Source organism: Pantherophis guttatus, chromosome 3 (assembly GCF_059756535.1).
Source record: "Pantherophis guttatus breed Tessera chromosome 3, ASM5975653v1, whole genome shotgun sequence".
NCBI classification, from domain to species: domain Eukaryota; kingdom Metazoa; phylum Chordata; class Lepidosauria; order Squamata; family Colubridae; genus Pantherophis; species Pantherophis guttatus.
In genome coordinates, this window is record NC_142065.1 from 117,710,812 (window position 1) to 117,737,616 (window position 26,805).

General features: G+C 36.0%; 1 protein-coding gene across 1 annotated transcript in view; it reads right to left on the reverse strand.

The window, feature by feature from the left end:
* Positions 1-25,868, reverse strand: part of LOC132710506 (uncharacterized) — a 46,289-nt gene extending 20,421 nt beyond the window's left edge. Inside the window, 3 exon segments of the mRNA XM_087890718.1 lie at positions 13,863-13,949; positions 21,358-24,837; positions 25,517-25,868. Coding sequence (XP_087746844.1) covers positions 13,863-13,949; positions 21,358-21,509 — 239 coding nt within the window. The 5' untranslated portion in view covers positions 21,510-24,837; positions 25,517-25,868.
* Between the last annotated feature and the right edge of the window lie 937 nt (positions 25,869-26,805).

Consider the following 26,805-nt stretch of genomic DNA (forward strand, 5'->3'; position numbering starts at 1 on the left):
AAAATATAGCATAGCACTTAGTATGTTAACATTTAAAAAGAAATAAAATTAACCATTATTAATAATTAAACGTGAGTTGTAAAAAGCTTCCTTTTTTAAAAAAAGTTTTTTATTTTAAACATAGTTAAAAAGACATACATAGACATACAACATATACAAGAGTCTTAATTTCTTTTTCAGCTACATAACAGTGATCCATTTCTTACTATATATAAATATTTACAGATATTATAATGTTAACTTATTCAGCCTTTTTCTCCTATCATATTTCATTTCTACTAACATATTAATTGATCTATCACATTTTTCTCTTTCCCTTCTTCATTCCTTTAATTTATTTCCTTATTTTTTAGCCATTCATACCAATTATTCCACACTTTATAGTATTTCCTCTTTCCCCTGAATTTCTTTAGTTAGTTTATCTAGTTCTGCGCATTCCAGAAACTTTTAAATTATATCCTTATCTGGTAGTAATTCTTCTTTCTTCCAGTATTGCGCATATATAATACGTGCTGCTGTCAATATACTGTATGTATATGAGATACTGTGTTTCTTTGGTATAATTTTCTATTGATATCCCTAATAGAAACTGTTCAGGTTTTCCCTCTGTTGAATTCTGGATTATTTCTTCAATCCAATTTTTAATTTTCTTCCAAAAATTTTTTGCCACCGGGCATGTCCACCATTGGTGATAAAATGTTCCATAACTAATCTTACATTTCCAGCATTTCGGAGAATTGCTGGGGAACATTTTCGCTATTCTCGCTGGTGGGAGATGCCATCTCTGAAACATTTTCATCTGGTTTTCCTTGTATGCAATTGAGATTGTTAATTTCATATTTGTTTTCCACATCTTCTCCCACTTCTCCAACTCTATCAAATAATTAAAATTTTGGGCCCATTTGATCATCATTTCTTTCACGGTTTCCTCTTCCAGTTTATACCGCAATAGAAATTTATATATTTTACTAATTAATTTTTGTTCATTCTTTAACAGAATTTTATCAAGGTCGATTAGTTCTACTCTAATTTGATCCGTTTTCTTCTCCTCAATATATTTTGATCTTATCTGTAGGTATGACCACCATTGTATTTCTCTACCTAAGTCCTGCTCCAATTCGTGTTTTGCTTTTAGGATTCCCCCTTCATTAACAATATCCCTATATCTAATAATTTTGGACCAGTCTAGTAAATTTGGGTGTGTTAATATTTCTTCTGGAGAGATCCAGGACGATACTCCTATATAGTGATGTTTCTTAATTTTGTTCCAAATTGTTAAGAGTGAGTTCCTAATTACATGTCTTTTGAAGTAGCCATGTGTGTTCTGTTTCCCCCCCCCCCATAGAAATGCGTGCCACCCTACATGAAGATCGTGTCCCTCTAATATTAAAAGTCTTTTATTTTCTAATTCTATCCACTCCTTTATCCAGACTAAGCCAGCTGCTTGGTAATAGGTCTCCCAGTCTGGGAAGGCTATTCCTCCTCTGTCTCTTGTGTCTTGTAATACTTTTAATCTAATTCTGGCTTTCTTCCCTTGCCAAATAAATTTTGTAGTCGTTCTGTTTAATAAATCAAAAAAAAAATTTCCATTCTAATCGGTATAACCTGGAAGAGGAATAAAATTTTGGGCAAGATACTCATTTTTATTGCCGCCACTCTTCCTGTCCATGAAATTTGCAGCTTTGTCCAATTTGCCAAATCCTTCTCAATTTGCCAAACCAATTTATCATAATTTTCTTTTTTGATTGATGAGCTTCTTGCGGTCAGCCAGATTCCCAAATATTTTATTTTTTTGGTAGTTTGTATATCCATAGTCTTTTCTAATTCTATCTCCTGTTCTTTTGTAAAGTTTTTGGTTAATAATTTTGATTTATTTTTATTTATTTTTAAACCTGCCACTGCACTGAATTCCTCTACTTTTCTAATCAATTTAGGGTCTGATTTTAGCGGATCTTCAATTATAAAAACCATATCGTCTGCATAGGCTTGAATTTTATACTCCTCATTCTTAATTCTCAAACCTTTAATCTCTTGATTTTCCCTAATTCTATTTAAGAGTGGTTCCAGTGAAAGAATAAAAAGAAGTGGGGAGAGTGGGCAACCTTGTCTTACTCCCTTTGTTATCTCAAATCCTTCCATCGTGTCTTGGTTAAACATTACTTTTGCTGTTTGTTTTGAATATATTTTTTCAACCATTTTTCCAAATTTTTGTCCAAATTCCATTTTCCTTATCAATTTTGTCATAAATTTCCAGTTCAAATTGTCAAAAGCTTTTTTTTTTATTAAAAAAGTTTTCAAATACAAATTTCCCCCCCTTTTTTCCCCCTCTCCCTCCCCCTCCCTAACCCCCCCTCCCCACCCATCCCCCCTGTGACTTCTTCATAACAAAAAAAAAACCTATTTCATAACAGATTACTTACTCCCTCCTCTAGATATTGACCTTTACTTACTAAAAATATTATTAATATTATAACATCCCCCTTTATCCATACATTTCAGAAAAGAGAAAAGAAAGGAAAAAAAAAAAGACATTATACTATGACATTATAGAATAACTTCTCCGCTTTAAAACTATACAATAAGTCCTACTTTAACATTTAATCTTCTATATATATTACTATAACATTTCAAAGCGGCCTTCCCCATAAAATCTAGTTTAACATTTATTCCACTCTATCCATTTCCTCCACTCCCCTAAATATATCACTTAAAAATCCCTTTTCTTAGACTAATCAATCTACTAACTAGCTTATTCACCTAGTATCATGCAAAATTACCATACACAACATTTCTTAATATCTTTGATTCACTGCCCACACTACTTAAAAATATGTGTCTATATTTTCCATTATATCTAAATAAAAAAAAAGAAAAGACAATGACTTTAAATTTATAATCCATATAGTATCTTCTTTGAGATCTTTCCACTGGATTGGTAGAACCAACATCCATAATCGGGTAACATAGCTTGCTTGTGCAACAGTTTATTCAGGATCTTCAATCATATCTGCCCCCATCAGTAGTAAATATCTTCTTATATGTATAAAAGTAAAAACAACCACCCGAGTGACATTATAATTATATTCCATATAGTAATAATTGTGGGTTTCATCAGGATTATTAATTCCCATCATCGTAGTGGGTAACAACCCGATCTTCTGCATGCCCCAGCATAATTCTCTTGCCTTGTGATTCAAGATAATATAATATATTTATCAACACAAAAAGAAATTCCAAAATGGATAATTCAAATCCATCAGTTTAAGGCTCGTTTCACGTCCCCAAATTACGGCCATGCAGAGATCTGCCACAATCCTCAGGATGATATTAACCAATACGTCGCCTCTTCTGTGTTTACACATAATCATTCATATTTTAAAGTCACTGGCTTCACTGTTGCCTGATTTAGAAATTTCTATTTATATGCCACCTATTTCTTTTTTTCTTTTCTTTTTGTGGGTTTGGTTTCCATCCTGGTTTCCTTTCTACAAATTGTGTATCATCTGGTCGGTTTTTATTCTGCTTTGTAGATTGGTCTTGTTGGTTTTGTTTTTGTATCTCATGTTTCTTTTTTATCCCTTGTATATCCCCTAATTGGTTTCCATGCTTATCCTTGCCTTGATAAGTCATCACATTAAGGTTAGATGCCACTTCTCTCAAATTTGTAGATAATCCATCTGGGGTATCCAATAAATCCAAAGGCAATTCATCTGGTACAGTCTCTGTAATTCAATATTTTACCTTTATTTCCGGCTCCTTCTGCTTATCCTGTATTATACCTGAAGATGTTAAGTTCATTTTCAACCTATTTTGATAAAATTCTTCCGCTCTTTCAACAGTATTTAGCTGATATCTTTCTCCTTGGTATCTAAATATAATACCAACTGGGGCGTCCCACCTGAATGGGATATTTCTCTTTTTTAACTCATTCACCAGAAAACCAAATTTCTTCCTTTCCATCAATATCTTAGGTGGGAGTTCCTTGTAAATCCAAATCTTTCTTCCATACAATTGCAAATTAAAATTGAAGGAATTTTGCACGATATTATTCCTAATTTCTTTATCTGTAAAATAAATCACCACATCTCTAGGCAATTGCCTTTGCTTGGCAATCCAGGAGTTGATTCGATAAACTCTGTCAATCCTACAAAACACTTCGTCAGGTTGAACCTTTAGAATCCCAGCTAGAAATTCAGAAGATATTTTCCTTAAATCATCTCTATTATTTTCCTGCAAACCTCTTAATCTTATCGCATATTCTGTGAAATTATATTGTACCATTAAAATCTCTTTTTCAATCTTCTGTTGCAGATTTTCTGCATTACCATACTTTTGATCAGCATCCATTTTAGGTTTTTCTTCTAAGCTATTATCCTGAGTGTTTGTCAAATCATTTTCAATTTTTTGAATTCTATTGTCCAATTTATCTTGAATTTCTTCCATTTTAGACTCTAGTACATTAGTATTTGTGTCCAATTCTGTAAAACCATTAGCCACTTTTGAGAGTTTTTTCTCCAAAAAATCAAACTTAGATTTCACAAATTCTTTAATTTCCTGCTTAAATTTTTCAAGTTGCTGATTCACAATCTCCTCCCTTCTTTCAATCTCCTCTATAAAAAATTCTATTATATTAAAATCAGGTTTCTGAGACTGAAGAGTTAAGACTTGTTCCCTTAAGTTGTTGGTGGGGGAATCCCCCCCCTTCTTGTTTATCTGACTTTATGAGTCTCAGTGCCATGTTTCCGCTCAGGCAGGCTTTGTTAAAAAAAAGCAAGAAAAAAAAAAAGGACTTCTTTCCAATCAACAACAATATCAGGTCTCCAAGGGGAAAAAAAAGAGAAAAAGACACAGGAGCGAAGTTTTATCTACAAATGTAGCCAGTGGTATTTATTCCGCTACATTGTAGTAATAGAAAACGGAAGGACTTTCCCTTTCAGCCTCTCCTCCAGCCGACGCCATTTTAAAAGGCTTTTTTTCCTCTTTCTTCTCCTCCTCTCTCTTAAGTAATTTTTTAAAAAATCAGTAAAATACTTGCGGTTCAGTATTACAGGTCCAGCTCACATTTTCTTTGAGTAGTCTGTTAAATTTGCAGGCTTGCTTTTGACGCCTGGCTCTGCATCAGCAGAGGTCTCCCAAAGCCCAGAGCAGCGGCTGGGGATACGGGGCATCTCATCCGCTCCGTCCCAAAAGTAAAGGAAAAACTTTTGGGACTCCGCAGAGAGTTCTACCCACCCCTGCCGGCTCTATCTCCGTTTCCTCATGGAAACGGAGTTTTTTCGAGCCGCCATTCCGTTGTGAAGGCGGCTCTGACAGGCGATGGAAGCTGACGATCCCAAAGGAACGTCTGGCAGCGACAAACAGCAAACCGGAAGTCCAAATTGTCAAAAGCTTTTTGTGCATCAAGGAAAACCAGTGAAATTTGCTTCTCCGAGTGTATTTCATAATACTCTAATGTGTCAACTATCATACGTGTATTATTTTTAATTTGGCGTCCTGGTAAAAATCCGCTTTGGTCCGGATGAATATGCTTATTCAGAATCATTTTTAGTCTTTCCACAATTATTGACATAAATGTTTTATAATCAGAATTCAATAGAGAGATAGGCCTGTAGTTTTGTATTAGTTGTTGGTCCGAATCTTCCTTGTGTATAAGTGTAATTAATGCCCCTGACCATGATTTCGGAATGTTTGTCTCCTGCAATACATCATTAAATATTTCTAACATTAGCCCTCCTATCTGGTTTATTATATTTTTATATAGTTCAATCGGTAATCCATCAGGGCCTGGGGTCTTATTATTTTTTTGTCTTTTTATAGCCATCCCAAATTCAGTTTCAGAAATTGGTCTGTTCAATATTTCTTTTTGTTCATCTGTCAATTTACAAATATTTATTTCCTCCAAGTATTTTTTAATTTCCGATTCTTCTTTTTTTTCTTGTGTATATAATAGAGAAGAAATTATAGATTATTCATTTTTTATCTTCTTTTCTGTATCGAATTGCCCCTTCTTCATCTTTCAGGCATTGTATCGTTCTTTTGTCCTTTTCTTTTTTCAATTTGTAGGCTAACCACCTACTTATTTTATTTGCATGCTCAAAATAATTTTGCTTCGCTATCTTTATTTTCCAGGCTACTTCTTCCTGTGTAATCAAATTTAATTTATGTTTAATTATCCTTCTTTCCTCTTTAATTTTCTTGTTTTGGGGATCTTTATATAATTTTTCTTCTAATTTTTTGAGTTCTTCCTGTAGTTTATTTTGTTGTTGATTTTTCTCTCTCCTTTTCTTTGCAATATATGCGATCGAGACCCCTCTGATGTAGGCTTTTAGAGTATCCCAGAGATTTTGAAGGGAGGTATCTTATTTTTTATTTATGCTCAGAAAGATCTCTATTTCTTTTTCCATTCACAATTTATATTATTTCTCCTTACATACATATTGATTTAGAGTCCACCTTTTATATCTTTTTTGTCCCTTCCAATGAATTATTACAGGGTTATGGTCTGCCCATTCGTTTAATCCAATATCTATTTTTTCAATTTCCAATTGCAATTGTGTTGACATCCAGGCCATGTTGATCCTGGACCAAGACTGATGTGGATGTGAATAATAAGTGTATTGCCTCTCTTCTTTATTGATTTCTCTCCAGGTATCTTTTAAACCTAATTCTTGTGTCATATTGAAAAACTCTTTTGGTAATATTTCTTTCTTTTTTCTTTTTGTTTTCTTCTCACTATGATAGTCTTTTTTATTATCCACTATGGCATTATAGTCTCCTATTATGCAAATGTTTTCTATTTCCTGTTCTACTATTTTATCATGTAGTCTTTTGTAATATTCTTGCTGATTTGAATTTGGGGCATATATCACAAATAATAAAAATTGTTTGGATTCAGTATCTAATTTGACCATCAAAATTCTGCCTTCATCATCCGCATACTATAATTCTGATTTTATTCTTTCTTTTATGTACACTGCTATTCCTTTTTTTTTGTTGAGATAGAGACACATATAATTTCCCTAATTTCTTATTTTCCAATAATTTTTGAAAACCTTTTTTTATGTGAATTTCTTGTAAACAAATAATATCTATGTCTAACTTCTTTAATTTTGAGAATGTTTGTGTTCTTTTCTTCTATATATTTAAACCATTAATGTTCACGGAGAATAATGATATTGCTTCTTCCATCCCTTACTGTACTTGTTTTTTTGTATTTCTTGTCTCTCTCTTAACTCTTCCTCTTGCTCCTTCTCTTTCTTCTCGTTCTTTTTTTTTTTAATTTGATTTATATGCCGCCCTTCTCCGGAGACTCAGGGCAGCTTACAATGCGTTTTTCTTGAGCTTTCTTTGATTCTTTCTCTCTTTCTATTTCTTCTTGTTGTTCCTCTTCTTGACTTTTACTTTCTAATTCGTCCTTACTTTCTTGTTCATCTTCCAAGTAATTTTTATAAAACTGCTGTGCTTTTTCTACTGAGTCAATTTTGAATTTTTTATCTTGCCACGTGATAAGGATTCCTTCCGGCATAATCCATCAGAACATCACTTTGTGTTGTATTAGTTGGGATGTCAGCTGATGATATTGTTTTCTTTGGTCTCGTATTCTCCGTGGAATTTGCTTTAATATAATAATCTCTTTTCCTTTATAAGATATTGTTTCCTCTCTAGATTTTTTATATATTTCGTCTCTCATTGCTTTTTTACTGAACCTAATGTGTACTTCTCGTGCCAATCGATGTCTTCTATTATAGTTATTATGTACTCGGAATGTTTCGTCTATCGAGTCTATTACCTCCTCTTTATCTCTTTGTATTAGTTCTGATATTATTTCGCTCATCTTCCCTTCCAAATCTTCTTCTTTCTCTTCCGCCACATTCTGAAAACGCAAATAGAAGGAAGCTTTCTCCATTTCTAAAAATACAATAGAATCGGCCAATTCTTTATTTGCTTGTCGAGCATCCTGTTCAGCCATTTCTAGTTTCAGATCCAATAAGTCTACTTTAGATTCTATTTTTTTGACTTTCTGCTCGTTCTCTACTACTGTTTGTTGAATATTCTCCATTTTCTCCTTTAATTCTCCTATTTTCCTTTAATTTCATTATTTATTTCATTTTTAATTTCTTTATGGAACCTTCTAGCTTCCTCTTGGTGATCTGCCATCTTTTCTTGAGATTTCATTAAAGTCTCTTGAATCGTTTGTAGCATGGTCTGCATAGTACTCATCGTTGGTTCCTTCTTAACTTTTTCTTTTCCCAGCATACTTTCAATCAAATGCTGGGTTGTGGGGGAAGGCATCAAGGTTGGGGTTGATACAGTTTTTTTTCCAGTTTTTGTTATTGTTGTTGTTAACATTATTAAATTTCTTGTCAAGTTCCTCCACAATTTCATAAAAAGATTTAGATATCACTCTGACCTGTTACAATTCAATTTAACTAATCTTAGGACCTCTCACTTATGATTGCTATCTATTTGTTATTATTTAATCCTTAAACCCTTTAATCCTTGAATTTTAATTACAGTTTTCTAATACTATTTTCTATTTTGAAATTTACCCTGTTTTAAACAATACCTTTTCCCCTTTTTTCTTCCTATATATATTCCCCTTCAACTCTTAATTTTCTATATCACAATAAAGCCTGTAAAAAGGTTCCTTAATTTACAATTATATCTCTAAGCTGCCAATCCTTGCCTTCCTTGGCATTAAATATATATTCATAAACTATTACTGAGGTTTTTTCTGACATATCCTTCTACCCCATCTCCCAAATCCCTCACTCCTCACTTCTCACTTCTACTTCCCTCTAGGAATATAAACTAGGAGGAAGTACCCTGCATTAGTATGCTTGGAATAGTAGTTCTAATATCATAATCATCACAATCATCAATAGAATAGAATAGAATAGAATAGAATAGAATAGAATAGAATAGAATAGAATAGAATAGAATAGTAACAGAGTTGAAGGGACCTTGGAGGTCTTCTAGTCCAACCCCCTGCTTAGGCAGAAAAGCCTATACCATTTTAGACAAATGGTTATCCAATCTCTTTTTTAAAACTTCCAGTGTTGGAGCATTTTCAGCTTCTGGAGGCAAGTTGTTCCATTGATTAATTGTTCTGTCAGGAAATTTCTTCTTAGTTCTAGGTCGCTTCTCTCCTTGATTAGTTTCCACCTATTGCTTCTTGTCCTGTCCTCAGGTGCTTTGAAGAATAGCTTGACTCCCTCTTTGTGGCAGTCCCTGAGATATTGGAACACTGCTATCATGTCACCCTTAGTCCTTCTTTTCATCAAATTAGACATACCCAATTCCAGCAATTGTTCTTTAATGTTTTAGCCTCCAGTCCCCTAATCATCTTTGTTGCTCTTCTCCGCGCTCTTTCTAGAGTCTCAACATCTTTTTTACATCATGGCAACCAAAACTGGATGCACTATTCCAAGTGTGGCCTTACCAAGGCATTATAAAGTTCTATTAACACTTTAATACACATGGTATTAACATGTGATCTTGATTCTATCCCTTTGTTTATGCAGCCTAGAACTGTGTTAGCTTTTTTGGTAGTGAAAGCACACGGCTTTCAGGAGTGGTTCAAGGAGTGGCTCATATTTAACTAGGACTCCAAGATCCCTCTCACAGTTACTACTATTGAGCAAGGTACCACATATACTGTACCTGTGCATTTTGTTTTTCTTGCCTAAATGTAGAACCTTACTTTTTTCACCATTGAATTTCATTTTGTTAGCACCCAATGTTCAAGTCTGTCAAGATCTTTCTGTATCTTAAGCCTAGCTTCTGGAGTGTTAGCTATTCCTGCTAGCTTGGTGTCATCTGCAAATTTAATGAGTTCCCCATCTATCCTCTCATCCAAATCATTGATAAAGATGTTGAAGAGTACTGGGCCTAAAACAGAGTCTTGGGGTATCCCACTGCATACTTCCCTCCATGTAAATGTAGTTCCAATAAGGATTACACATTGAGTGTGGTTGGTCATCCAGTTATGAATCCATCTGGTGGTGATGCTGTCTAATCCACATTTTTCTATCTTATCAAGTAGTAGGTTATGGTCTATTTTATTAAATGCCTTACTGAAGTCCAAGTAAATTATATTGACAACATTCCTGTGGCCCACTATTTTTGTCACTTTGTCAAAGAACGCAATAAGATTTGTTTGCCATGATTTGTTTTTGACAAACCCATCTTGGCTTTTGGTTATTACTTTATTTGCTTCTAGGTGTTTGCTATTTTGTTGCTTTGATTATCTTTTCCAGAATCTTCCCTGGTATTGAGATCAGGCTGATAGGTCTGTAGTTTCCTGGATCTATTTTTTTCCCCTTTTTTGAAGATGGGAACTACATAATCTCTTTTCCAGTCCTCTGGCAGTTCCCCACTGCTCCAGGATCTTTGAAAGATATACTTCAGTGGTTCTGAGATCACGTCTGCCAGTTCCTTCAGAATTTTGGGGTGTAATCCATCTGGTCCTGGTGATTTGAACTCATCTAGAATGGACAGGTGTTCACTTACCATTTTATTCTCTATTTTAACTTGTATTCCTAATCTGTTTTTTGTGGTGCTGTTTTTGATAGGTTGGACTTTTTTCCCACTTTGTGTAAAGACAGATGTTAAGTAGTTCTGCTTTCTCCCTGTTGCTTGTCACCTTCTTGCCACTTTCTCCCACCAATAAATTATGCCAAGTAAGTACAATAGATTTTGAATTAATTAAATATATAAGAGATAATTTTCTTTCTTTCACTAAAAATGTAATTTGAAAAAAAAAATCCCTATAAAAACGTCAGGTTCAAATTTTGGATATGTTTCTTGGGATGGTTTATCAAGTACAGAAGTCCTGTGTCAATATAATTATAAATCATTTGGAATTATTTTTTTTTCCTTTGACAAATGCCTGATTTCTTGCATCAGTTTTGCAGCCAAGCTTTTGATGCAGAAAATCTTGTCTTTTGGCTACAGAGGATAGACTCCAGTTTTTTAAGATGCAATCACCATAATCATGGATTGTTTTATTGCTGTATTATTAATTAGCAAGAGCAAAATGGAAACTCCCTGATCTATGGAGAAGACATTCCCTTCAACCTATATGTTACTTAATCCTGTTTCCCCTAGTGATAAAAACTACCAAACCCCCAAACAAATCTGAACTCTCAAACTGCATATCAAAGAAAAGTATAAAAAGAAACTACCCCACCACCACCTCACCTTGATGAATACCATCTCAAATCATCTTACTCCACATCAGGTTCAGTAGTTCCTGAGCTGCTGCCTAAATTTTAGCATAAAGAGAAAAATACATTCCAAAAAGCCTCTTGGCAATATAAAAGCATTTTAGACTGTTAAGCATAGAACATAGAATCATAAAGTTGAAAGGGACCTTGGAGGTCTTCTACAGTAAAATGTAATTCATTTAGAAATATATCCTAAATGTAAAATGTAATTCATTCTAGAAATATATTTATATATTCATTTTTTTGTTGAAATTCAATTAATCAACAATAGAATTGTATCCCTTTTCATAAATTGGTTGATTGGACAGAGTAAAAACATATTTACTTTAGAAGTGTGAAATTAGGTTTTTCTGAAAATTCTTTCAAAGAAAGATATCATGTGAGTAAAATTGGTATAATACTTGGAATCTGTTTACAGCAGCCACAGTTCAGGATCACACATAAAATGCAAAATCCCCCCCACCCCACCGTGCCACTGACTGTGCAATAGAAATAGAAAAACCCCAAGGAAACTCTCCCCAAAACAAGTACGATGGGCTCAGTACTTTAAACGGTTTGATTTTACTCTAAAATATCTCCCAGGGGGAAAAAACTTTCTGGCGGACGTGCTATCCAGAAAACCGCAATACAATAGTGCAAAGCCAGACGTAATCAAACCCATAGTACAAAACAATCAACTAGCTGCCAAAATAGTCACCAGATCCCAGGCAAAACAAGAGACATTGACGGGCAATGACACCACCCAAAATTTTAAACAAGCATTGGCCACTGATGAATGGTTTTTGAACAACAAATCCAGCTGTCTGATGAGAGAAGACTTGGCTTGGGTGTGTGGGGGGAAGTTGTATGTTCCTGCAAGCCAAAGACTATGCTTAATGGTACGGTGCCATGACTCCAAATTAGCTGGACATTTTGGGTTTGTGAAAACTTTACACCTGATTAAAAGACAATTTTGGTGGCCATCGCTTAAAAAGGATATAGAAAGCTATGTAGCTAGCTGCCCCATTTGTGCAGCAGCAAAAAGACATCAGAGGAAATCCCCAGGTCTATTGCAGAAGGTAGCTGAACCTTCAGCACCTTGAAGAGAGATTGCTATGGATTTCATCGTGGAATTGCCAAACAGTGAGGGAAATACTGTTATTTGGGTCGTGACAGACCTATTTTCAAAACAGGCACATTTTATACCCTGCCAAAAGATCCCATCTGCTAAAAGTTTAGCCAAATTATTCCTAATACACATTTATCGACTTCATGGGGCTCCACAAAGGATCATCTCCGACAGAGGGGCTCAATTCACCTCCAACTTTTGGAGGGCATTTTTGGGATTACTTGGTACTGGCCAGGGGTTGAGCACATCCTTTCATCCTTGTACTAATGGTAATTCTGAAATTTTGAACTTGGTGTTAGAACAATATTTAAGATGTTTCATTAATTTTCCACAGGATAACTGGACCGAACTTTTTCCTTTTGCTGAAGTTGCATTTAATAATGCTGTCCATTCAAGCACTGGTTTTACTCCTTTTAGAGTAGTGACAGGCCAGGATTTCAGCCCCATGCCTGAACTACCCACAGAAGAACCCACCATCCCCTCACTTAAAGAGTGGATGGATAATTTGCAAAACACGTGGACAGTGGTTAGACTAGCTTTAAAGGACACTAGAGAAGCTTTTAAAATTCAAGCTGACAAGAAAAGGATGGAACCCAAACCTTTTCATGTTGGAGACAGAGTATACTTACCTACAAAATTCCTGAAATCATTACAACCATCGAAAAAACTAGGGCCAAAGTTCATTGGACCTTTCCCCATCACTAGAATCATCAATCCAGTAGCAGTTGAATTACTCCTTCCAAAGACACTCAAGCAAGTCCACCCAGTATTCCATATTAGTTTACTCAAGCGAGAAGTAATCTCATCCCTCAGACCACCTGCATCTACACCACCCATTCCCATCATGATTGAAGGTGAACAACACTTTGAAATCAAGGAAATCCTTGATTCTAGGATCCACAGAGGGAAAATCCAATACTTAGTTGCTTGGAAACATTTACCATCAGCACACAATGAATGGGTCGCTAAACACCACGTTAGGGCTCCAATCTTACTGAGAAAATTTCACTCCCAATATCCTAACAAACCTTGTTAATATACTATCATGAAATCTTGTGTATATTTTGTTTTTTTTTTCAGATGGATCCTTTTGCTTTCTAAGGAGGGTAGCATGTCAGATCCCTAAAAGTGATACTGCCATTCAGTTGGAGGAGGGGGGACACTTGAATTCGATTCCCTAGCATCGCCTGTGTCAACATATACTTTACAACCTATATCCTGGTGCCAAAGAGCCCTGAGATCTCCTTTGCCTGCAGGAATTTTTATGATAGCCATGTGGGTTGTCTCACTTTAAAGTAAATGGTGGGAATGCATGTTTGTTCGGGTTCTCATAGGAAATAGTAAAGAAAACATCTTCACACTTGTGTATTGGCTAAAATCTGCATTCTGACTTAAAGGGAGGGGTCTCTACCACTTTAATTCTACTGCTTTGCCTAAGGGTATTCAGATCTTGCTTTAGTTGGATGGCTGTCACTTCTGCTTAATAAAAGAATCCTTTTAAACAACCACATTTCAAGAATTCGTACTTTCTTAAGTTGGAAGGAGAGGTGATTCTTACAACATCAACATCTTCTTCATCACCATCTGGAGGACAGCGGTCAATACAGACAATGCTACAACAGGAGAAGGAGAAGGAAAGAGAGAAAGAAAAGGAGACGACGCTACAGATTATTCTACAAGGAGTTCAAAATATACAAACAAGAGTAGAGAAGATTGAAAAAAGAACAGAGAAAACAGATGAGAAAGTGGAGAACATACAGCAAATGATGAAATATGAAGATAGACTCCAAAAAATTGAGGAAAAGGAAGAGCAAAGAGAGAGAAAAAATAGAGATATTGACACTAGACTGGATGAAGTTGAACGAGATAAGAGTGGATTAGCCGAATGGGAGATGGACAGAGCAGAATTTTATCTCAGATTTCAAAATAAGAGCCTTGGTACTACAGTGGTTTAAAGCACCCTGTTATTAACACAGCTGCCTGCAATTTACTGCTGGTTCGAATCTCTCCAAGGCTCAAGGTTGACTCAGCCTTCCATCCTTTCTAAGGTAGGTTAAATGAGGACCCAGTTTGTGGGGGCAATAAGCTGACTTTGTATAAATATACAAAAGTATGAAAGCTATTGCTTAACGCACTGTAAGCCGCCCTGAGTCTCCGGAGAAGGGCGGCATATAAATCAAATTTTAAAATATATATATATATAGAAGAAGAAAAGGGAGAGAACTTGGCAGAAATAATGATAGAAATTCTAGCAGAAGCATTAGAAATTACCAAAGAAAAGATGATGGATGGCATAGATGTGATATTTCGAGTCTACTCAAGGTATGTAATGCAAAATGAATTACCATGAGAAGTCTATATAAGGTTTATCAAGAAATCGATTAAAGCACAAATATTGCAGATTGCAAGCGAAAAAACACTGAAGTACAAGGAGAAAGAAATTGTGGTTCTGAAGCAAATACCGAAAAGAGTGAGGGAGATGAGGAGAGAATATCAATTCCTGAATAAAATACTACTTCAAAAAGGTGTGAATTACGGATGGCTGATACCAGAAGGATTAGTGTTTACGTGGGAACAGCAAAGATATAGAATAGATTCAATGGATAAAGCTAAAGCATTTTATGCAGAATTTCTCAGAGAGAAAGAAATGGAAACAGGAACGGCAGAACCATTGATTCAAATCCAAGAAGAAGACATAGCAATGATTGAAAAAGCAAAAGGAGCAGTAGGAGGTATTGTGGAACACAAAGAACAAGGAAGAGCCTGATAATATAGGAAGAGCCTGATAGTACAGTGGACTAAAGCACTGTTATTAACATCTGCTGCTTGCAATTACTGCAAGTTCAAATCTCACCAGGCTCAAGGTTGACTCAGCCTTCCATCCTTTCAAAGGTAGGTAAAATGAGGACCCAGATTGTGGGGGTAATAAGATGACTTTGTATAAATATACAAAAGTATGAAGGCTTTTGCTTAATGCATTATAAACTGCCCTGAGTCTCCGGAGAAGGGCGGCATATAAATTAAAGCAAAAAAAAACAACAACACGTGAACCGAGATCTACTAGGGCAATAATCCCCTCATATAAAATATGAAAATGGAAGAGAAAAATTGATTACAATAAATATAAACAGACTTAACTTAGCCATTAAATTCGGGAAGATTTGGACTCCGACTGGGTAGTCTCAGGGGGAGAGACAGGGGCAGGTCTTGAGAATGTTATCTGGGATGAGTTTGATCCTGTGACCCCTGAGGACGTGGACAGGATTCTGGGTAGACTGAACGCGACCACTTGTTTATTGGACCCGTGTCCTTCCTGGTTAGTACTGGCTTCCCGGGAAGTGACACGAGGCTGGCTCCAGGGGATTATAAACGCTTCGCTGAGTGAGGGTGACTTTCCCGCCGCCTTGAAAGAGGCGGTGGTGAGGCCTCTCCTCAAGAAGCCTTCCCTGGACCCGGCAATGTTGGTAAATTATCGTCCGGTCTCCAATCTTCGCTTTGTTGCGAAGGTTGTTGAGAGTGTGGTCGCGCAACAGCTCCCCCAGCACCTGGATGAAACGACGTATCTGGATCCGTTCCAGTCGGGCTTCAGGCCCGGGTACAGCACGGAAACGGCATTGGTCGCGTTGGTTGATGATCTCTGGAGGGCTCGGGACAGGGGGTGCTCCTCTGTCCTGGTCCTGTTAGATCTCTCAGCGGCTTTTGATACCATCGACCATGGTATCATGCTGCACCGGTTGGAAGAGTTGGGGGTGGGAGGCACTGTGTTGCGGTGGTTCTCCTCCTTTCTCTCTGACCGGTCGCAGTCTGTGTTGACAGGGGGACAGAGGTCGACCCCGAGGCCCCTCATATGTGGGGTGCCGCAAGGGTCGGTCCTCTCGCCTCTCCTGTTCAACATTTATGTGAAGCCGCTGGGCGAGATCATCCGTGGTTTCGGGGTGGAGTACCATCAGTACGCTGATGACATCCAGCTGTACATCTCCACCCCGGATCACCCCAACGATGCCCTTGAAGTGATGTCCCGGTGCCTGGAGGCCGTACGGATCTGGATGGGGAGGAACAGGCTCAGGCTCAACCCATCCAAGACTGAGTGGCTGTGGTTTCCGACGTCCCGATATAGTCAGTTGACGCCATCACTGACTATTGGGGGCGAATCATTGGCCCCCACGGAGAGGGCTCGCAACTTGGGCGTCCTCCTGGACTCACGGCTGTCTTTAGAAGAGCACTTGACGGCCGTGACCGGGAGGATTTTTCATCAGGTTCGCCTGATTCGCCAGTTGCGTCCCTTTCTGGATCGGGACTCTTTACGCACGGTCACTCATGCCCTTGTCACCTCCCGCCTGGACTATTGCAACGCTCTCTACATGGGGCTCCCCTTGAGGAGCACCCGGAGGCTCCAACTGGCGCAGAGTGCGGCCGCGCGGGTGGTAATGGGAGCGACATGGCGTTCCCATGTAACACCTCTCCTGCGCGAGCTGCACTGGCTCCCGGTGGTCTTCCGGGTGCGCTTCAAGGTTTTGGTTACCACCTTTAAAGCGCTCCATGGCTTAGGACCCGGGTACTTGCGGGACCGCCTACTACCACCAATAGCCTCCCACCGGCCGGTACGCTCCCATAGAGAGGGGCTCCTCCGGGTGCCGTCAGCCAAACAATGCCGACTGGCGGCCCCCAGGGGGAGAGCCTTCTCTGTGGGGGCACCTACTATCTGGAACGAGCTCCCCCCAGAGATACGGAGGATCCCGGATCTGCGCACCTTCCGCCGCGCCTTAAAGACCTTACTATTTCACCAGGCCGGCCTGGCCTAATTTTCCCCCTCTTTTATAAAAGATTTTTAAAATTTTAAATATTTTTTAGTATTTATATATTCAATTTTAAATTGGTTTTAAAAGTTTGGGGTTTTAAATTTGTCGGGGCCAAAATTATTTAATTTGATTTTATTCTATTTTTTAAATTTTGTATTGTATGTGTTTTTATTGTTTGGCTGTGCACCGCCCTGAGTCCTTCGGGAGTAGGGCGGTATAGAAATCTAATAAATAATAATAATAATAATAATAATAATAATAAAAAGGAAGGTATTCCATAAATTAGAGAAATTAAAGTTTGATATAATCTGGTTGCAAGAAGTGCACATTAAAAAGCAACATGAACAGTTACTGGTACAGCCAAAATTAGGGAAAATTTTTACTTCATTGCTACAATGTAAGAAAAGGGGAATTGTCTTATACATTAGAAACACAATTCCAGCAGAGCAAATATATGCAGATGATGAGGGAAGAATTTTGATGGTGGAAATAATAGATAATAATATGAAAATACTCTTAATAGCAATATATGCTCCAAATAACAACCAAGACAACTTCTATAGAAAGCTACATAAGAAAATAATTGAATTGGACTATAACAATATTTGTATGATGGGGGATTTTAATGGTATAGTAGATGAGAAATTAGATTACAATACACACAAGGCAATAAAGCATAGTAGAAAGTTAATTCTGAAATCCTTTTTTAAAATGATAGAGAAAACAAATTTAAAAGATGCATGGAGAGAAAGAAATGCAAAAAATAGGCAATATACTTTTTATTCTGACAGACATTCATCATGGTCTAGATTAGACATGATATGGACGACAATGGAATTGACTTCTAATATAGAAGAAATTGAAATAGAAGCAAATACCTGGGCAGATCACAATCCAGTGACCATGAGATGGAAAGGACAAAGGATAAGATCTAGATGGACTCTAAATAATACAATATTAAAAGAAAAGGATTTTGTACAGAAAATGGAGAAAGAATTGGCTTTCTTTTTTAAAGAAAACAGAAAAGAGGACACATTGATGCAAAATCTTTGGGATACAATGAAAGCTTATACTAGAGGTCTGATAATAGACTATACAAGGAAAAGAAATATTAAGAAAAGACAAGTCTATAAAACACTAGAGGATGATGACTACAAGAAACTCGAAAAGGAGCTTCAGAAATTTCCACAAAAGAAGGATATTAAAATAAAAATGGATACAACTAAGCATAAAATGGGATTAATACAAAAAGAAGACTTAGCACAAAAAATCAGAAGTGCTAAACAGAACTATTTTTTTTAATTAAAGAGTTTTGCAAGACAAAAAAACATTTTTACAAGAAAAACATAAACCGTTTGCCATCTTTCCATATGTGGATTGTACAATCACATTTGCAAATTAACAACCTCTTTAGAAAAAAAACAGTTATGTAAACTCAAAGAACCTCTCCAGATTCCTTACACATATTTTCCCTTCCCTCCTACCCCCTCCTACCCCAACCCTCCCCCTCCGGACTTCCCAGAGCAAATACAGGATATAGCATCTAACGAACATATATATAAAAAAAAGAGAAAAAAACTTTAACTCCCCTTGTTCATATCTAAATGTAACTATTTAAACCAATTATTATTTAAAAATAATCGATCCAACTTCTTTCTTATCCGTTCTTCAATAATAAGCAAGTCTTCTTTCTTCCAGCATTACACAATCAGAACCCGGTTACAATTAACCATCACATCTCCAACCCTTACATATATTAACACATTAGCAAAATATTTTAACCAATCTCAAATAAAATATATTGTAAAAAACCTTATTTTCACTTTTTGCCCCACAAACTTATATTAATTCTGCCTGGAAACATTCCTTGCTTAATAACTTTATACAAACTTATTCATCTTGTTCTCTACAAATCCATTACATATAATCAAATAACATCTTCACTATTTAAAGTCTATTAAAAATATTATAAAAATCTTCCCTCAACCCTTGCACCATTTCCCATAAGCTTATATAAATCCTTCAACAAAACATTCCTTGACATATAACTTTAGTATTAATATGCTTCGAGACCATGGTAAAGATTTGGTCAGTAATCCATAACAATACAAACATAACATTGTTTAATATAACTTTTCTAGACAAATCATATCCTTAAATATAAGTAAATCATTCATTTTCACTATAGTATAACTTTTCAAAACAAATCATATCCCTAAATGCAGGTATACTCATTCATTTTTACTATTACTATTCTCCCCCAACAAAAAGATTGTAATTTTTCCCTCTCCATTTTTTCCTAACTTTTTTGCGAACTTTCTTTTTCATTCCTCCACCTTCATCTTGTTCTTTTCGCAAAATAATTCCTCTCAGTGAACACATCTCCTTAACTGCAATTAAGAATCCATTTTTGTAAAATTTTTTGTAAAAAAATTGTAAAGTTCCACTTCGAATCTTCTTTGTTATATTAGGAATCCCAACACCTCCTGACAATTTTCCAATTGACTGTAACAAAGCCTTTGGGGAAATCTCACTCAGTATTTCCTGATTACGCTCCTTCAAGCCTCTCAGCCTTTCCTTCTTAATTTGAGAAACATCCATTCCATTTCCCGGAGGCACATTAAACTGAATTTCTTTCATCTCTTCATTCAACAATTCACTGTTATTTAGCAACTGAAATTCCAATACAATATCTTCGCTTGACTCTTTGTTTCGAACTTGAGTAAAATCCTTTTTAAAAAGTCCTTCAATTTTCTCCACTATCACAGAGGTAAATGATTCTAATATTTCTTTAAAGAGATCCCCAATCAGTATTTGTGTCTTTAATGATGTTTGTAATAGTGATCCTTCAAGACTTTCAACAAAGCCAGCCATTTCTCTTTTTCTTTTTCTCCAACCACCTTGAACAATGCTGGATGTTAACAGCTTTAACAAGAGTTAAGTTTCAGTTTCACGCCCTATTAAGCACAAGCGCCATTTTCTTCCTTGCTTCAATCAACTTCCAAAAGTAACGATTTAAGCATGAAATTAAGGGCTTGTTACTTGCAATTGTCTGCTCTCCTGTCTTCACTCCATCTGCATAAAATAACAACTTAAATCTCAATAAAGATTGCAGAGACGGTCGTGATGTTTTTTTCTGCTTAAAGCAGAAGCGCCCTGGATCTCGGAGTTTCACTGAATTTCCTGGGGAGCTCTCACCCTCCTAGCCCCCAAAGCTATTTCAGGGACTTTTGGGGAGCTCTACCCCCATCCGATTGCTCTCCTTTCCCTCTTCTCCTGAGGGAAAGGTTTTCCAGCCGTCAGATAGCTGATTTGCGCTGTCAGAACAGCTAACAAGATCACAGGGCTGGTGCTCCAAAAAAGAGCGTCCAGCAATGTCGGCAGTGCCGGCGGAAGTCCTAAACAGAACTATTTTGAAGATGCCAACAAACCAGGTAGATGGTTAGCATACAAACTGAAAAAAGAGAGAGAATCAAGAAAAATAACACAACTAATGGTTGATCAAGGACAAATTAGATTCGGAGATAAAGAGAAGAAAGAAATTATACAAGATTACTATAGAAAACTGTATGAACAAGAAAATATAGAGGAGGAAAATATTAAACAATAGTTGCAAAAGGCGAATTTACCTCAGATTCCTAAAGACGTTGAAATGATGTTAGAAGAAAATATAACAATGATGGAATTAACTGAAGCACTTAAAAAACAAAAGATTGGGAAGACACCAGGCCTGGACGGACTGCCAGCGGAATATTATAAGACATTACAGGAATCATTGAATCTCCCATTGCTAGAAGTTATGAATGAAGTTATATTAAAGAGGAAAATACCCAAGTCATGGTCAGAAGCATATATTACACTTGTTCCAAAAGAGGACACAGACCCACAACAAATCAAAAATTATAGGCCTATTTCCCTGCTAAATTCTGATTATAAAATTTTTGCTTCAATATTGGCAGACTTAAAAGATATTTAAATAATTTTATACATTCTGATCAAAATGGGTTTCTGCCAAAAAGACAATATGAGGATAATTCTGGACATTTTCAGCTTTCACTTCAAATTCATATAAGGACGATTCTTCATAATCAAGATTGCCCATAATAGTTATTGTACCAGATGTTGAATTTAAAGTAAATATTTTGGAATCTTCTTTTGTGATTTTTTTGAATGAATCTCTCCTTAGAGATCAGTAGCTCTTACTTTAAGAATTGTGAAGCCTTACGGAATGTTCTCCTCAATGCTGACTTCATAGATAAGTTGGCTAAAAATCGGCACTTTATCATTTGCATCCAGAACAATTACTTGGATTCTAACACTTCCAGATTTCACTGGTTCACCTCTATCACTAGCTGTGAGGATTAAATCATACATTGATTTAATTCATGATCCAGATGTTTTTTTAGCACAAGCTCATCCTGTCTGGCACCATTTGCTTTTATTTGCATATCCAGAGAAAAATGACTATTACCTGTAAGTTCATATCTCTGTATAGAGTTTATACCCAAATCTGGATCTTCAGCTTCAGGTAAAGGAAACTGGGATCCAGGAGTAGATAATTCACTGGTTTTGCTTTCATGTTTCCCAGGTGTAAACTGAGCCGCATTATCATTTATGTCTGTAATTTTCACTTCAATCCTATAAGTCTCTATTTTGCTCTTAATAATAATATCAAAACTTAAAACAAAGTTCTCTGCCCATCCAGAGATTTTTTTTTCCTCTGTCTATTCTTTCAGAGGGATGTAAATATCCATTATTAGAATTCAAAGCAAAATATTGAACCGCACCTGTCCTTGTTGCAATCCATTGTCCATATTCTGAAAGATTATTGCCATCTATTCCTAGATCCATTGCAATGTTCCCCACAAAAAAACCTTTTGGTGTTTCTTCTCTAATAACATAATGAATGCTCCCAGAAATTTCTTTCCAAACAAATATTGTGATAAGGCATTGGAAGATCTTGTTTTTATAGCTCTGCAGCCTCTGTGTTTCTCTCATTGTCTTTACAATCTGACCAATTCCATATAAAAGTTGGTTTCAGAACATTTCGTGCAATGTTATCTCTTATATATTTTGTCTGGATGTTTCAGAGAATTGCAAATGAGCTGTTTGGAATTTTGAAATTATTTTATTACCAGATAGGCGAACAGCGACACCCAGAGGCTCTGTAGAAAACTGTAACTGATGTCTGCCATAATATTGCTTTCCATTATATATTTTCACATAAAAATATATATTTTTATGTGAATGCTGTGCTGAAATTTGCCTTTCAGTTTTTCAAAGATTTCCCTTCCCTGCAAAAGAGGCTTCTCCTTTTCTGCCTTACTCTTCGGATGCTTGAGAATTTCTGTAGAATTTCTCTTGCTGGTGGTTTTGAATTTACTTTAGCTTTGGAATTGGTAACACTTCTGCTATGAAAAATGCCCATGGAAGGAATTCCTTCATGATTGTTTACTTGGAGATTTCACTGAAATATTGGAAGCCAGGAAGCTTTTTCCATTTTTTATATTTATTCCTTTTTTCCCTCAGTTTGTCAGTAAGCTCTTTATGTGACCATGCTGGTTTTATCTGGACTCTTTTGTTTTTCTATCTTTGTGGTTTTGTGTTAGATTGTGCTTTTACAATCTCATTTTTCAGAGTTTCCCAAGCATCTTGAATTGCTTTCCCCTTTAGGATTTCCATCCATGGAATCCTTCCTAAGCTCTTTCTAAGTTTGTTGAAGACCATTCCCTTAAAGTCTAAAACACTAATTAGATTTTGTTCTATTGCTTGTGCTTGCATTATGTTGAATTCCAGTATGACATGGTCACTCACCTCCAAAGTTCCTGTAACTTCAACATCCTCCATTATTTTATCTTTATTAGTAAGAATTAACCATTTTTGTTTCGTTATTGTTGAAACATTCAGCCCATTTTTACTTAGAAGAATATCTCTGACATTAAATAAGAATTCTTCTCATGTAGTTATGCAAGCAAGACTATTTTAGTCTTCATTACTACATTATTATTATCATTGTTACAGTAAATAGAACCCTCAGAGAGAGAAAAATGGGTGCACAGCAGAAAGGTGTGCCTTTTTTCATAAAAAGTAATATAGACAGGTTAGAGTAACTAAAAAAACAATGTTTTCACTGGTTGTTGGCTGTTGTCCTTCATTTATCTCTCCAGTATGGAGTCCCATGGCAAAGGACCTGGCTCTGTTGTTCTGAACAGCTGATAGGAGAGGCAGGCATTCTGGCCAGAATCTGCATCTACTGCCACTACTTTAGAGACCAGATAACCTGGCTCAGAGCCTTGATCGGAACTGAATCTCTGGAATCTCCCCATAATCCAAGGATTTAGGTCATAAGCAGTTCCTGTCGAGGAATTAATGAGAGGTAGGAGGAAAACAATTTTCTGTTGTCAGTCTTTGGCATAGTTATCTTGGAATAATTTCCATTAATTTCAATAGGATTCAATTTATTTTTGAACAAGCTTTTATAGAATTGGGTCCTTTAGCCTCTGTTTCAATTATAAAATTAGTTATTGTGCCACTTTCCCTACATTTAGGAACAGAGACCTTCAATTCATCATGAAATAACCAGCATTATTATTATTATTTCAATGCAAGCCTTGAAAACTTCAGTTTTAAAAATGGGTGGATTGTTATTTTCATCTATTTCTAATGGGAAGTATGCAGTTGCTGAAGAGAGGAATCCCTTCAACATAGAATAGAATAGAATAGAATAGAATAGAATAGAATAGAATAGAATGGAATGGAATAGAATAGAATAGAATAGAATAGAATAGAATAGAATAGAATAGAATAGAATAGAATAGAATAGAATAGAATAGAATAGAATCTGGAAGGGACGTTGAAGGTCTTCTAGTCCAGCCCCCTGTTCAAGCAGGAGAACCTATACAATCTCAGACAAGTGACTGTCCAGTTTCTTCTTCAAAACGTCCAGGGATGGAGCACCCACAATTTCTGAAGGCAAGCTATTCCACTGGTTAATTGTCCTTACTGTTATGAAGTTTCTCCTTAATTCCAGGTTGCTTCTCTCTTTGATCAGTTTCCAACATTGTTTCTTGTCCTGCTCTCTGGTGCTTTGGAGAATAATTTGACCTCCTCTTCTTTGTGGCAGCCCCTCAAATACTGAAATACTGCTATCATATCACCTTTAATTCTTCTTTTCTTTAGACTAGTCAGACCCAAAACCTGCAGCCGCTCTTCATATGGTTTAGTCTCCAGGCCTTTGATACCTTAGTTGTTTTTCTCTGAACTTTTTCCAAGGTCTCAACATCTTTTTTGTAGTATGGTGACCAAAATTGGTTGCAGTATTCCAGGTTCTAGGGTTTTGTGATGCTGTGTACTGATAACTATTTCCTATCAAGTAAGCTTACAATTTCCAAGCTGTAATAACTATCAAATGATTTCTTCAATAAAAATGGAAGGCTTGTTGATAGGAAGGATGTGATGTCTCCATTCCCACTGTCATTATTATGAATGTTGATAATATCTGCTGTGCTTCCCAGTGGAAAGTCTTCTGCCATCTCTTTAAAAAATGTTGTTATTATGATCTCCAGTGCACCAGTCATTTGCATCCATGATTCTTATTATACCTTTGGCATTACTAGGCAATCTGGCCCCATCTTGTGCTTGCAGTTCCATTTCCTATTATTTAGATTCTTCAAGTCTGTGTTGTCAATCTCTGTTATTTGCCCTGCAGAAGATAAATTTTAAGTAGAATTTTTAGGAAGTCTTGTCTGAAACGTCTCTTAATGAATAGATTGCCTCTGAATTTTATTCTACAACTGCATTCAGTATTAGCAATTTAGATTCTCTTAGGATGTTTTTAAAATATCACCTTGATATTAAAACTTGCTAAAGTTACGAACATTGTCATTTACAGCTGAAACAATATGGGTGTGCAAAATACCAAACCAGATTGATTTTCCTTTATAAACAACAATCAGAATCATAAAATGTATTTTCTGTTCTTCTCAGTTTAGCAACTTTTCAAGGGCATTTATTTATTTATTTATTTATTGCATATTGGACTTCAGTATGAACACTCAAAGAAAAATGTTCACTTTCAGTCAACAGGTTACTCAGGAGAGAATTAGTCCCAGATCTGGCTCCTGAGTTTCTTCTAAGAAAAACTGTGACCTGAGATCTATATTTTTAGCAATTTTCAATTCCAGTTTTTCAATAGAGAAACTAAGAGTTATCTTTAATATCTGCTATCTTAATTATTTAAAATCATCTTATTCTTGATAAAAAATCTCAAATATACTGATATAATATACATTTAATAATTTGATAGCATATCTATTCTCTGTTACTTTCTTATTTACAAACAAATAGCCAAATCAAATCAAATTCAAAATATAGTTTCATACCTCTGGAAATTACCCTGATTTCACCACCTGATGGTTTGCTTATTTCCTGTCCAAAATCCTTTGCAATATCTTCAACAAAAGATCCTTTCTCCAGTTCTTCAGAATTTAAATACTGAATTTGTGTAGAAAATGTCTTCCAGATACCAGTCAACAGAAAACAAATCAGAATTTTCTTTTAGTGTCTTCTTATTCCAGCCCTTTTCCATAGACTCTATCAGATTCTTGCACTGCCAAATCTATTGCATTATTTGGAGATGAGTGCCACAAACTACTTATTATAGTTGTATAATCATACGTGGTGAACATGTGTTTGAGCTTTGTGTATTCACTGCTGTCTGAGCAGAGAAGGAATAAAATATATAATTCACAGTACTGTGAGAAAACAGTGACACTCAGAGTTTTAACCAAAAATTGCAACACCATATAGATCTACCTTCCTCATTTTTTTCCAAAATATTCCTCAGGAAAAGCTAACTAAATTTATTTAATGACAGTTTAATGCATCAAATGATTGAAATGTTACAGCGTCATATATTATAATTTCCTTTATGATTTTAATGTCTTTATGGAACAATTCAAAATAAATCTGAAATGACATATTTTGAAATGTTTTTTCCTCACCCAGATCGAGTTCTGGAAGCTGCAAAAACCTAATTTTTTCTATGTCTGCAGAAGCTGAATCACCAATTTCTGGTGCTGAAATAATTCTCTAGCCTCTCAAATCAAAACAGAATTTATCATAGCAACAACATCATTAGCAAGCTATGATACTGACAAAATGATAGGCACTTGATGATGTCACCACACAATTGCCATGATTACATACTTGTTTCCTGGTATCTGATGCAAGTATGTTAGTTGTGATTTTTGTATGATGATGTTTTTTCATTCTCTGTTGCCCCCCCACCCCTTGCCCTCTCCTGCCCTCCTGTCGCTCATGGTCATTGTTTTCTCTGATCACAGAAAATATAGCATGTACCGACTCTCTCTTATTTGTTCATTGACTCAGTTTGGTCATTTGGACTGCTGAATCTCGACTTGCCCTTTGGTTACATTTTTTTCTACTCCTATTGGATGTATTAGCAGTATTGCCTTTATTCTTTTGACCTCTTGATTAGGCTGCTCTTTTTGATGTCTCATTGCTATAATTTCTTGGGTGACCTGAATGTCACCCAAGATTATAGTTTGCATAAAAGAAACATGCCTGAGAATGAAGAAAAGAGGCTCAGTTGCATATAGCAGTTGAAAAGCTTATCAAATATAATGTTCAGGATCACCACCTATCATTG